This window comes from Setaria viridis, chromosome 4 (genome assembly GCF_005286985.2).
Source record: "Setaria viridis chromosome 4, Setaria_viridis_v4.0, whole genome shotgun sequence".
In the NCBI taxonomy this organism is placed as follows: Eukaryota; Viridiplantae; Streptophyta; class Magnoliopsida; order Poales; family Poaceae; genus Setaria; species Setaria viridis.
This window is the reverse complement of record NC_048266.2, coordinates 4,081,874-4,094,830: the sequence shown is the minus strand read 5'-3', so window position 1 is coordinate 4,094,830 and position 12,957 is coordinate 4,081,874. Positions and strand designations below refer to the sequence as shown.

At 50.8% G+C, this 12,957-nt stretch overlaps 3 protein-coding genes and 1 long non-coding RNA gene across 4 annotated transcripts; all 4 read left to right on the top strand.

The window, feature by feature from the left end:
- The first annotated feature begins 98 nt into the window (after positions 1-98).
- Positions 99-2,305, top strand: LOC140222449 (jasmonate-induced oxygenase 4-like). Its single transcript, XM_072293052.1, has 2 exons — positions 99-416; positions 1,207-2,305. Exons 1-2 carry the CDS (start codon positions 192-194, stop codon positions 2,086-2,088), a joined length of 1,107 nt encoding a protein of 368 aa, XP_072149153.1. The 5' UTR covers positions 99-191; the 3' UTR covers positions 2,089-2,305.
- Positions 2,306-4,620: 2,315 nt separating this feature from the next.
- LOC117852491 (protein LATERAL BRANCHING OXIDOREDUCTASE 1) lies at positions 4,621-6,136 on the top strand. The gene is made up of 2 exons (XM_034734598.2): positions 4,621-5,025; positions 5,101-6,136. Exons 1-2 carry the CDS (start codon positions 4,801-4,803, stop codon positions 5,968-5,970), a joined length of 1,095 nt encoding a protein of 364 aa, XP_034590489.2. The 5' UTR covers positions 4,621-4,800; the 3' UTR covers positions 5,971-6,136.
- Positions 6,137-6,811: 675 nt separating this feature from the next.
- LOC117851659 (protein SRG1) lies at positions 6,812-8,860 on the top strand. Its single transcript, XM_034733527.2, has 4 exons — positions 6,812-7,322; positions 7,437-7,687; positions 7,874-8,201; positions 8,354-8,860. The coding sequence occupies exons 1-4, from the start codon at positions 7,053-7,055 to the stop codon at positions 8,594-8,596; spliced, it is 1,092 nt and encodes a 363-aa protein (XP_034589418.1). The 5' UTR covers positions 6,812-7,052; the 3' UTR covers positions 8,597-8,860.
- Positions 8,861-9,752: 892 nt separating this feature from the next.
- Positions 9,753-11,694, top strand: LOC117851664 (uncharacterized). The gene is made up of 2 exons (XR_004639620.2): positions 9,753-10,273; positions 10,979-11,694. It is a non-coding gene; the product is annotated as an uncharacterized lncRNA (long non-coding RNA).
- The last annotated feature ends 1,263 nt before the right edge of the window (positions 11,695-12,957 follow it).

The following is a 12,957-nucleotide window of genomic DNA, read 5'->3' as shown; positions in this document are numbered from 1 at the left end:
CACGCGCGTGCACGTACACGTCGGCTCCACGTCATCAGCTCGCCGCTCTATAAATTGGCCACTGGCCACGACGACCCAGAGTGAACTCACAAGTCACAAGTGAAGATAGCCAGCGAGGAAATAGCTCAAGGCTCAATCAAGTGTGTAGTGCCGGCTCTCACTCACTCGGCAGCCACAGAAAGAAAGAAAGCATGGTGCATCAGGCTCAGGGGCAGCTGGTGCAGGAGGTGGCCACCGGCGGCCTCCCGGCGCCGCCGAGCCGGTACGTGCTGAGGGAGAAGGACCGCCCGACCGGCGGTGGCGCGGCGCCGGAGCTGGGCTTCCCCACCGTCGACGTGCAGCGCCTGGCAGACCCCGGCGACGTCGAGGAGGCCGCCAAGCTTCAGGCGGCGCTCCAGTCCTGGGGGCTCTTCGCGGTACGTACGCATGGGACCATGTTGGCTTAGACTATGGAGGAAACCACGACTGTGAAACACGAGTTTGATCCATGGTGAGTGGAGATCCAAGAATGTTTTGTTCTCTTATTAAACTACTCCACCTGGTTCAAAATATAGATTTTTTTTATAATTTATGTTGGTTAAACATTTTTAACTTTGAACATAATACAATTATTTTATTATGATTGGTAATATAAGACACATGTTACTAGATTTCATCTTGAAAACAATGATTTTTATATATTATTTTACATTATTGGAAGCACCATATTTTTATACAAATTATTGAGCAAAGTTTTACCTAATAGACCATATCAATGTCCTAGACGACCTACGGAGTATATGATGTACCAGAGGGAGCAGGTGATATTACTCAAACAATCTTAAAAATAGAATTCTTCGGATTAATGTTTCTGTTTTCTTTATTTTTCACGACCCTCACAAAATCTTCAAAGGTTATAAGATTTAACACCAATAATATAATCCACAACTATCGACCAAGGTTACAAGAATTATATTGACTGATTTTTCTTTACAAATACTTTCATAATACTCCCTTTGTCTCAAATTATAGATCGATTTGGATTTTTTAATTTATAGAGTGTGTTATGCACTTAGATATATTTTTGTCTAGATGCATAATAATATCTATGCCAAGTCAAAATGACATATAATTTGGAACGGAGTATTAATTAGCACAACTGCCAACAATTATGAATTTTAAAATTTGCACAAATGGGGAGAGTAGCATGCATGAGCTAATTTCAAGCTTTTAGGTGACCGGCATGGCATCCCGGAGGCGCTCCTCGACGGCATTCACGACGCTGGGCTGGAGTTCTTCCACTTGCCGTCGGAGGAGAAGCTGAACTACGCCAACCAGACCGACGGCGGCGAGTTCCAGAACGAAGGCTACGGCATCGACCGCGTGGACACCGACGAGCAGATCCTCGACTGGTGCGACCGGCTCTACCTCCATGTCCAGCCGGAGGAGGAGCGGCGGCTGCGTTTCTGGCCCACCCACCCGCCGTCTCTCCGGAAGCTCCTCCACGAGTACACGCTTTGGAGCGAGCAGGTTGCCAAGCAAGTGCTCAGGGCCATGGCGAGGACCCTGGGCTTCGACGAGGAGTTCTTCGCCGGCCGCCGCGTCGGCAACAAGGTGGCCTCGTACGCGCGCTTCACCTACTACCCTCCCTGCCCGCGGCCGGAGCTCGTGTACGGGCTGAAGCCCCACACCGACAACTCCGTGGTCACGACGCTCCTCCTGGACCGCGACGTCGGCGGGCTCCAGGTGCTCAAGGACGGTGGCCGGTGGGTGGACGTGCCCGTGCGGCTCCGCCGCGGCGAGCTGCTGGTGGTCGTCGGCGACGAGATGGAGATCATGAGCAACGCGGCGTTCCGGGCGCCGACGCACCGCGTGGTGGCGGGCGGCAGGGAGAGGATGTCGCTGGTGATCTTCTACCAGCCAGAGCCGAACCGGGACCTGGAGCCCGCCGAGGAGCTCGTCGGCGAGGGCCGGCCGGCGCAGTACAGGAGGCTCAACGTCAAGACCTTCGGCGACGGGTTCTGGGACGCGTTCGCGCGCGGCGAGCCTACAATCGACTTCCTCAACGCCAGGGTCGACAAGGAGGCGGCGGCCGTCTCCGGCGCCTGAAGTTGAAGCCCTGATGTCTGGTCGCATGGATCCCTGCAGACGCGCCCGGTAAACTGGAACTAGCCCGAATAATGTCTACATGTAAAGTTGTAAACTAGGTGTCGAGTCCTCTTGCAAACTAAAGCTGCTTTGTTAGTGTGGTTTTGTGTTAGTGTGATGCATGGAACTCATATGAAACGAAGTTCAGCTTGGCGCTGAGTGCTGACAGGTTGTGCTAGCTGCAATGTACTGAATTTGCTGTCATTTTCGCATTTGATCCTCTCGAATTTTACTCCAGCGCTGCGGCGGAAATCTTCATTTGCCTTTTCAATCCATGTACTCACAACTTACAAGCCGCATATTGAACTGCCGACAAAAAGCCCTCACGACCCCAAGAGAATATCTCTGTCTTCCAGTTGAAATCTTGGAATGCATCGTACCCGTATCTACCGTACCGATCACAATCACAGCAGATCGTGGCAAATCGCATCTCCTTAACAAAATAAAGCCCTGACATTGACAGGTACCAATGGATCGAGATATCCAAATCTTGCTTGACTAATTGTCACTCTCTGCCACTGAAGATGCGTCAGAATATATCGTTTAATCATGGCTGGTTCCAACAGCTGCCATCAGAGAGCTCCATTATCTTCATTCACATGGTGTGGGTGCCCTCCTGGACTGAGTTCCCAAAACAAATCTCCGGTCCTTTATAAAAAAAAATATACGGAACCACAAGGGCTGCAAGTTGCCGAACTTTGTCCTGAAATTGGATTTCGCTAAAGCATTTGACACTGTGAACTGGGGCGGTTTGATGGCAATCATGTCAGCCAGAGGCTTTGACGACAAATGGTGCACCAGGGTTCAACAGCTCCTCCAAACTTCACTGACTGCAGTCCTGGTCAATGGATGCCCAGGGCCATGGATTCCTTGTCGTTGTGGACTCCGGCAGGGTGATCCCATGTCTCCCTATCTGTTCCTCTTGGTTGCAGATGTTCTTCAGGCTTTGATCAAGAAGGATGGCCGGGTGCGCCACCCGGTCACGGATGGGGCGTGTCCAGTGCTCCAATATGCGGACGATACGCTAATCTTGCTCCGAGCTGAACTGGAAGATGTTGCAATTTTGCGGACTCTGCTTGATCAGTTCTCCAAAGCAACCGGCCTCCTCATCAACTTCACCAAAAGCACCGTGGTGCCAATGCATGTCGACGACACAGTCATATGCCAATGCATCCAGGTTCTGGGCTGCCGTCAAGAAGGGTTCCCGCAAACGTACCTTGGTCTCCCACTGTCCTGCTCCAAGCTTCGTCTCGCAGCATTTGACCCATACATCGCAAGGGCTGATCGGTACCTGGCCGGATGGCAATCCGCGCTGCTCAACCACATGGGCCGCGCTGTTTTGGTAAATTCCGTCCTCGACGGTCAGCTTATCTACTTGATGTGCGCCCTGCCACTTCCACCCGGCGCAATCGCACAGTTTGATCAAAGGAGGCGCGGTTTCCTGTGGGCAGGAGAAAAGGGAGCATCCGGCGCAAGCTGCCTGGTGGCGTGGGAGAAAGTGCAGCACAACAGAGAACGGGGAGGACTGGGAATCATAAACATGGGAGTGCAAAACTCATGCCTTCTGCTAAAACTGATACACCGGCTCCATCACCCACAAGGCTCATCGTGGGCAGCATGGGTTCGCCATCATGCGAACATCGCCACCCTCGACGGTGACCTTGTCGACACCCACTGGGACGCCCTGCGAGCGCTGCTCCCCCTATACCGAGCTATCACCACAGTGCAGATAGGCAACGGGACAGCATTCTGGTTTGACGTATGGTGCGGGGAGGATTGCTTGGCTGACAAATTCCCTGCCCTTTTGAGCCACTGCAAGCACACTGGCCAGACGGTTGCTGATGTCCGGGAACGCGGCCTCGAGCAATAGCTGGTGCCGCATGAAGAGAAACGAAGCTGCCGTGTGCAGTACATGGTGTAGTCTGTTTGTTACGGCAACGTAAACCATATGAAACTGCCGTAACTCTGCCGTTTTGGGGCCAATGGAATGAAAATCAGGTGGGGATTCTCTCCCCTTCCGTAGCCATTCAAAAAAAAAATTGGAAACTCGAGAACTACCTGTTAAAAATCATATGCCCCATTAATAACATGGATTTTGCTAAAAACATAATAGTATGGATGGTTAATGGATGTGGTTGTACCTGATTCAATAAGGATTGGGTTTTGCGTTCTCTTTGTCATATTAATGTAATTATTTCTTTTAATGGTAGGCAACATTTCTTGTTAGTAGCAAGACGCTACACCGACTTTATTAATCGCAAATTTTATATATCCGGTTTCATGTAGATATTTATAGACGTAGCTAGGGTGTGTGTGTATGCATGTGTGTGTATATATTCATAAGGGCGAGTATGTGTTTGCGTGAGCCTTTGTCCTTACCTATGTTATTCCTTGATATACCAGGACTCCATCTTCACACTCTGCTCGTGCAGATCTTAGCTTAAACAATGGATTTGGTAAGGGGTATCCCTCGATCGCGGGAAGATACGATGCGACCGTGACCAGGTCACAAAGTTTTGGACGCTGCTACTTGTCACGTGCTGATGCCGCGCGCCGAGCTCAACCGCGGCTATAAAATTAGCACTGTCCCTTGGCCTGTGAAGTAGACTCGCAAGTTAAGGCCAAGGAAACAAAAACCCCTAGCCGTGTGCCCGTGCATCAGGATCGAGCACCATGGTGCATCAGGCTCAGGGACAGATGGTGCAGGAGGTGGCCGCCGGCAGCCTCCCCGCGCCGCCGAGCCGGTACGTGCTGCGGGAGGCCGACCGCCCAACCGGCGGCGTCGCGGCGCCCGAGCTAGCCTTCCCCACCGTCGACTTGCAACGCCTGGCGGATCCCGGCGACGTCGAGGAGGCCGCCAAGCTTCGGTCGGCGCTCGAGTCCTGGGGCCTCTTCGCGGTACTTAATTTAGACAAGGCTTTTAGTACACGTGTCAGTTCACTATGGTTAGAGTACTGAAACTTTGTCGACCAGGTGACCGGCCACGGCATGCCGGAGTCGCTCCTGGACGGCCTCCGCGACGCCGGGCTTGAGTTCTTCCACCTGCCGCCGGAGGAGAAGCTGAAGCACGCCAACCGGACCGAAGCCGGCGAGTTCCAGCCGGAGGGGTACGGCATCGACCGCGTGGACACCGACGAGCAGGTCCTGGACTGGTGCGACCGGCTCTACCTCACGGTGCAGCCGGAGGAGGAGCGGCGGATGCAGTTCTGGCCCACCCGCCCACCGTCCCTCTCGAAGCTCCTCCACGAGTACACCCTGGGCAGCGAGAAGGTGGCCAGGCGCGTGCTCGCGGCCATGGCGAGGGCGCTGGGGTTCGACGAGGGGTTTTTCCTCGACCACGTCGGCGAGAACGTCGCCACGTACGCGCGGTTCACCTACTACCCGCCGTGCCCGCGGCCGGACCTCGTGTACGGGCTGAAGCCGCACACGGACAACTCCGTGGTCACCGTGCTCCTCCTCGACCGCGACGTCGGCGGGCTGCAGGTGCTCAGGGACGGCCGGTGGGTGGACGTCCCCGTGCTCCGCCGCGGCGAGCTGCTCGTCGTCGTCGGCGAGGAGATGGAGATCATGAGCAACGCGGTGTTCCGGGCGCCGACGCACCGCGTGGTGACGAGCGAGAGGGAGAGGATGACGCTGGTGCTGTTCTACCAGCCGGAGCCGAACAGGGACCTGGCGCCCGCCGAGGAGCTCGTCGGCGAGGACCGGCCGGCGATGTACAGGAAGCTCAGGGCCAAGGCCTTCGCCGACGGGTTCTGGGACGCCTTCGCGCTCGGCGAGCGCACCATCGACTTCCTCAAGATCAAGGTCGAGCAGGAGCAGCAGGAACTGAAGGCGGCTTCTTGAGCGCGTACGTGTCAGTGTCATGAACACCGTATCCACGTTGTACACTTCGTCTCCTGTCGTTCGCGTGTGAATCATCAGTATACGATAGTAAGAGATGTGGCGCAGTTCTCTTCACGGAATAATCTTGATGGATGTGATGAAATAAAGCTGGAAGTGTTGTGTCTTTTCCCGGTGATTCAGCTTCAAGGAGAAATGGTGCCGGATGCTCCGCGCAGCGAGTTTGGCGACGACAACGTGGCGTCGTGATCGCCATGGACGAATACGGCCGCCGCCGTCGCCGTCTGGGGGCGGCGGGGTCGATCTCGCCGGCCGCGCCGGCAATCGATCGGGGGCGGGGACAGGAGTTTCAAGTTTGGCTCCATTGTTTGTCCCTTTCGGAACACGATCTTGATGATGGGCGCGTCGATAGGATCGATTTGGCTGGCAGCGACCTGATTGACGAGGGGAGGACGGCCGGGATCTCTTTCGCGGACGGGCCAGTAGCCACTGAACCGCGGGGGATCGGAGAATCTCTTCTCCCAGTGACTGGAGAATCGGTGCGGGCTCCCCTGGCTGCGCGGCGAGTTCGACAACGTGGCCACGTACGAATACGGCCGCGGCGGCGGCGGCGGCCGCCGTCTGGTGCCGCGAGGTCGATAGCCGGCGGCGCCTGCAATCGATCCGGACACGGCAGCTGGCAGTGGCTGCAGGATTGGATGGCACTCCATTGCTTCTGACGCGGATGTAACGGAACTCGTCACATTGTCTGCGACTGAACACGATAAGCTCGAGTTGGTCAATCAGCCAGCAACGGATGATGGGTGTGCTGATAGGATTCGGCTGGCAGCGACACGATCCGGATCCGCCGCCCGCCCTTTTCTGGTCTAGGTCCAGCGACCGTATCTGTTTCTGTTCAGGAGCTAAGGCAACACCGGATGCGACGTGGCTGTAGCCGCAGCCCGCACGTAGGACGATAAGGAACGCGCGCACTCCGACGTCGTCTGTCCCATGCGATCGTCGTCGATCGGGTATTCGGTCGCCGTGGCGACAAGACATCCACCCCTTAGCTAGCTGCTCGATCGCAGCGTCAGCAGTCAGCACGAATGGAAAGAACAGGGGAGGAGGAACCTCGGCCGCCGCCGCCGCTTCTGCCGGTGCAGGAGCTCGCCGCCCGCCAGGGCGCCGCCGGGGACGACGACGTGCCGGCCCGGTACGTCGCGCGCGCAAACGACGCCGAGACCACGGCGGCGGCGGCGGCGGCGCAGGTCCCCGTCGTCGACCTCGGCCGCCTGTGCCAGTCGGCGGGCGGCGAGAGCGCCGCCGACGAGGCCGCGGGGCTCCGGTCGGCGCTCCAGTCCTGGGGCCTCTTCCTGGTACGCGCACACGCGCGCAGCCTTAGCTTGCTAGTACAATTAGAACGAACACCATTCTGGAGCATGTGCGCAAACCCATGCGATCTTCGTCGTCTGTGTGTGATCCATGTCCAGGTCGCCAACCACGGCATCGAGGCGTCTCTCATGGACGCCGTGATGGAGGCGTCGAGGGAGTTCTTCCGGCAGCCGCTCGAGGAGAAGCAGAAGCACACCAACATGGTCGATGGCTTGCACTTCCAGCTCGAGGGGTACGGGAACGACCGGGTGGCGTCCGAGGACCAGGTCCTGGACTGGTGCGACCGCCTCTACCTCAAGGTGGAGCCTCAAGACGAGAGGAATCTTGCACTGTGGCCCGCGCGTCTCAGGTGATCTTCCGATGCTAGCTGCTGATGTCGTAAAAGTAAAACTCTTTTGAGCTTTGATTAGTTGGTATATCTAAAACTCACAAGCCACAAGTTAGGAACAGTAAATCATAATCTTTAATTTTTAAAATAGCTTTAATCGTAACCTTATCATGATATTGGCCGCGCCATGGTCGCCTTTCTATGCAGGGATGTTCTTCACGAGTTCACCGCAAAATGCACGACACTGAAGGATCGTCTCCTCCCAGAAATGGCGAAGCTGCTGGAGCTTGACGACGACTACTTCGGTAACCAGTTCGGTGACAAGGCTGATACCTATGCCAGATTCAGCTACTACCCTCCGTGCCCGAGGCCGGATCTCGTATTCGGCCTGAAGCCTCACTCCGACGCCAGCTTCATCTCGCTTCTCATGGTAGACAGCAGCGTTGGTGGACTTCAGGTTCTCAGAGATGGAGTCTGGTATGATGTGCCAACCAAACCTCACACCCTGCTCATCAACCTAGGAGACCAAATGGAGGTAATGAGCTATCAGCACGTGTTTAGCATAAACTCTTCATGATTGGAAAGGAGAAATTAAATAGTATGGTTTTATAATGTTTATAATGAATAGAAGATAGACGATTTTTGTATGATGTCCTCATTTCACCAAAATATGATTTTTCTGCACAGATAATGAGTAATGGGATCTTCAAGAGCCCAGTGCATAGGGTTGTGACGAATGCAAAGAAGGAGAGGTTATCAGTTGTTCTGTTTTATTCTGTAGATCCTGAAAGAGAAATCCAGCCCGTGGGTAGACTTATAGATGAGAACCATCCAGCACTTTACAAGAAGGTGAAGGTCAAAGAATATGTTGCTGGGCTCTATGAACATTTCTCTCAAGGAAAAATGGTTATCGAGACTGCGAAGATATAGATATGATATATCTATGAAGTAACTTTGATATATCCAGCACTTTGGAGACTAGAGCAATGGAGGTCTTTGCCAAACATGAATGGAGCTTTGACATTCTTTTATATTCAGTATTTTGTTCTAGAGGAACTATATTTTTTGCTCTTGTTGCAAGTGCAGCTATTGTAATAAGGAACGGCTAAAGCATCTAACCATGTGGAGGCTGGAATTTTGTTTCCATTATCTAAAAATCTATGTAGTAAAAAGTAAATAAGGATTTGACTGAAACTTGCAATATGCCAAGAGTTGAATAAAGTGTTTTTTGTTGTTAAAAAATAAGGTGTGTTTAAATCGTTGTGGCTAGCTTGTCTTCTCATTAAGTGTTCTTTCTAAAATATCAAAGTGAAGTGTGTGGGAATTAGACAGAACATGGGCGCGCAAGGTGACATATACCAGTCATTTCTTTCACGCTTTGGTCTTGGCCTTCGACACATGCACAATATCCTCAGTGGATTAGAGATTAAATACGCTATTTGCACAGGATTCGGGTTAAAAGACAATTCAAAGATCTCATGATCACGTACAATTAAATCAATGTAAGATCTACTATTCAGTTAGGTTAACAATACTTGGCATTATTGAGTTTTCACATGATTTTTTAGTTTGAGAGGCACTTTTGAACACTATTTTCTATTGAGATATTTATAAAATCTAACAAACTAATAAGATTATGAAATAATTATTAAGGCAAATCTACACGTATAATTTATCTGTTTCTAAATTAATTTATCAATAGTCAAAGTTCCTAAAAGTTTAACTAGATAAGAGGTAGTATTAGCTCCTTATTTATAAACTTATACAAAATCAAATTGCAAACGACAAAAATGTTGCAAACTAAAAGACAACAGTATTTTATACTTCCAAAATGATTTTCCAACTTGGAATTAGTAAATTTAATTAATAAACACACTTTCAGGACGTATTAACGTACTCCCTCCGTTTCAAATTGTAGGTGATTTTGGCTTTTCTAGACTATGCACCTAAATATAGCGTATGTCTAGATGCATATAAATCTTACCTATTATTAAAGTAAGCAACGCTTCTACCTTAATTTTTTAGTTTAATCCAACTTAATTACATTGACAGGTAGGTCCAACTTCAATTTTACACATCGCCCGGGACCAACTGGGACAACCGACCGGAGCCGCCCGCTCGGTGTGGGCCCAAAGAGTAGGTGGATGGATAATACGCCCTCCCTGCTCCGCAAAGCTAATTTACCCCATGCTCGCCGCTTTCAGCGCTCAATCCGACCGACCGCCTCCCCACGTCCGTGAACCCCACGATCTTTCCTCCACAGAACCTAGCGACCTCATCCACCACTCGTTCATCTTATCTCTTTTAACATAGAAGCACACCCAACCGGTGAGTGGCGGCGCGCAGGCCGGCGGTGGCTTGGTCGCGCGCGCGGGGAGCGAGGTTCCCCTTGCCCTTCCCTTTCGTCGTCGGGAAGCAGCTTGGGCTCCGCCCGCTGCGCGCCGCCGTGTGCAAGAAGGAAATGCTCGAGGGTGGCGCCAGGCAACGAATCGAGTGATAGCAGCACAACGAAGGTTGGGCGCGGTGGCGGATCTGTTGGGAAGGAGTTTCTCCGACGATGGATCTAGGCGGAGCTCTCCGATAGCGGTGGGAGGAGCTATACAACGGGTTTTCTTAAATACTTGCTCTTTTTTCTTCTTCTGATTTTGCTTCCTAATATTTCTTTCCAAAAGTTAGGAATACAACTTTTTGCTCCTACCTTTTGTCCATAACTTCTGTTTTCCTTCAAATTTGATTCCAAAGTTCTATCTATAACTTTTGATTTTTTGAATTATGTTCCTAACTTTTGCTCATAATTTATATTTCCTACAAATTTGGTTCCAAAGTCATATCTATAACTTTTGTTTTTTAATTATGTTCCTAACTTTTGCTTCGGTTTTTTTTTCTGAATTTTTGTTTCTCAGATTTTTCAAAGAGTTGTTACCTACAAAAAAATTGTCTACAAATTTATTATACAAATTATGTGTGCATAATTCTTTTTTAAAAAAGTTGTGTACATCACTTTTACATGTATGTTTTTGTCCATATAATATTTTTTTCTTATAAGGGTGCGGATGGGGGGACGTGGGAGGCATGGGACGAGTGGTCCCGACATCCTGTCTGAAAGCGATGGCCGGGAACCCAGCCAGCGCCCGACTGATTAGTCCTCCCCGTGCTCCCTGCCCGTTTCCTCTCTCCTCTATCCACGCATGGCGCACCCACCAAATCAAAGCTTGATTAGAACTCAAATAGAATAAAAAGGAAGACGGCATCGAGTGGAACAAGGTCAAATCTATTTAACATATGGTAAAATCTCAATCCAATTTCATGCAGAACTCATCGACGGGAAGAAAATCAATATGCACATGGTGAAACGTTGCAGCCCAGCAGCATGAACGTCAAGGAAAAACAAGCTAGAACAGGGGAAATCACCACACCGAGCAAAAGAACGTCGGTGGCGCAGAGCTCGTCGGAGTGCCGGCGCACTTCGTGTCGACCTCAACAAGGCACTCAATCTGCCGGGCCGAGCTAATCCGGCGAAGAGGACGATGAGGTTGCGCCAAAGAGGCTGGGGCGGCGCTGCGGCGAGGACAACCGGGGAAGGCGGATTCAATGAACAGGAGGCCATGGCGGAGTTGTAGGCAAGCTAGAGCTCCGCCAGCTGCGCGAGGTCCTCCGGCGGGGCCCACTCCTCCGGCGAGCAAACTCCATCGATCCCACGAGCTTCTTCGACGAGGCGAGGCACTCCTACCGCCGTGCTCGCTAGGAGACGGCGATGTGGCTGGAAAAGGCGCCAATGCGAGCTCAAGAAGATGAGGCACGGTCAAACAGGATAAACCCTGTTTGTTTGGGCTTTCAGCCAGCTTCGCCCTTCTAGAAGCTGAAAGCCCAAACAAATGACAAGCTTTCTAGCTTAGTTTTTCGTGGAACAAAAACTTTGAAAAGGATGTTACAATGGAAAGCTGGAAAGGAGGGAAAAATGAACTTCTGCGAGCTTTTGAGTTATTTACCCGTATGCCATCAATAAAGTATATTTCTTTTTCGTCTTCCACCTCCTCCTCCGCCCCAGCTCGCGTCGCCCGCGCCCGCCGCCCTCCGCCCCTACTCGTCCTCGTCGGCCCTGTGCAAGATATGCTCGCCCGGCCCCTACTCATCCTCGTCGGCCCCTGCTCATCCTCCCTCTGCCCCTGCTCATCCTCGTCAACCCCTGCTCGCCCGCCCCTGCTCGTCGGCCCCTGCTCACCCGGCCCCTGATCTCTTCCAGCCATTCTCCTCCTCAAAGAAGTTGGATTGCCAAAAAGACTCTCAACTTTGAGAAAGCTAGCATTCCAGAACGAGAGGTCAAAAGTCAGCTTTTGGAAAGCAAAAGCTTAAACAGGACCTAAAAACGACGAGGGAAGTAGATAAGGTACCAGTGGCAAAAAAAAAACCAAGATGGTAGAAAAAATAGAAAAAAGCACCACTGCAAAAAAACAGGACGGTAAAGGAAAATGAATGCACGGTGGTAAGAATCTGTTTGGATCGATGGTTAAAAATTAACCTGTGATGATTAAAGATGGTTAAAGGTGGGCTAAAAATTAGCTAATTCGCGACTAAACTTTAGTCCATTAGCTCTCCAAACCTAGCTAATTTTTTACAGCGGATGAGAAAAGACCGAATTACCCTCCCTCTAAACAACACCTGCATGACAAAGGGGTACATGCGTCTTTTCTCCGTACTCCAACTAAAAATTACCCCACGCATCCAAACATGCTTGACTAATTTTACCAGCTAAAATTTAGATATCTAAAGTTTAAATGTGGTTAAACTTTAGTTTTAGCCTATCCAAACATATCTTGCGAACGGGATGAATCAGAGGGTTAGAGAAGCAGTATGTGGCATGGTCAATGGGCCCAATTGGATCTTAAGAAGATCTAATATAAGTGAGGAAGTCATGTAGTGGGAGTAAAATTATCAAATTGAAGGGTAAAAAAATAAGGAGATAAACAACTAATGTAAAAATAAATCACCACCCAAATGTCACATTTTGAGAAACACGATAATTAGTGAGGATCACGATAGGCCATGGCGCCCCCCTTTAATTTAAAAAGGATGTATTAGACATCAAGGCTAAATTGGAGTCAGAGTATGAAAGTTGTCCCCTTGTAATCTAAACTCTGCTAGGTGTTGGCCCCATTTAAATTTATAGTCAAGCTCCGCCACTGACCATGTCGAAAGGCTCGAGACAAAAAAATTCTTGTGTACAAATATAACGAAAGGAAGATATAGTTGATGCACAAATATTTCAATATTAAGATTATTTATCATACATT

What these genes read in the sequence shown, in the direction of transcription:
- LOC117852491 (XM_034734598.2), top strand. Translation starts at nt 4,801, where the DNA reads ATGGTGCATCAGGCTCAGGGACAGATGGTGCAGGAGGTGGCCGCCGGC. An exon ending in AGTCCTGGGGCCTCTTCGCG is followed by an intron (nt 5,026 to 5,100) that starts GTACTTAATTTA and finishes TTTGTCGACCAG; the next exon opens with GTGACCGGCCACGGCATGCC.
- LOC140222449 (XM_072293052.1), top strand. Translation starts at nt 192, where the DNA reads ATGGTGCATCAGGCTCAGGGGCAGCTGGTGCAGGAGGTGGCCACCGGC. An exon ending in AGTCCTGGGGGCTCTTCGCG is followed by an intron (nt 417 to 1,206) that starts GTACGTACGCAT and finishes GCTAATTTCAAG; the next exon opens with CTTTTAGGTGACCGGCATGG.
- LOC117851659 (XM_034733527.2), top strand. Translation starts at nt 7,053, where the DNA reads ATGGAAAGAACAGGGGAGGAGGAACCTCGGCCGCCGCCGCCGCTTCTG. An exon ending in AGTCCTGGGGCCTCTTCCTG is followed by an intron (nt 7,323 to 7,436) that starts GTACGCGCACAC and finishes ATCCATGTCCAG; the next exon opens with GTCGCCAACCACGGCATCGA. An exon ending in ACCTAGGAGACCAAATGGAG is followed by an intron (nt 8,202 to 8,353) that starts GTAATGAGCTAT and finishes TTTTCTGCACAG; the next exon opens with ATAATGAGTAATGGGATCTT.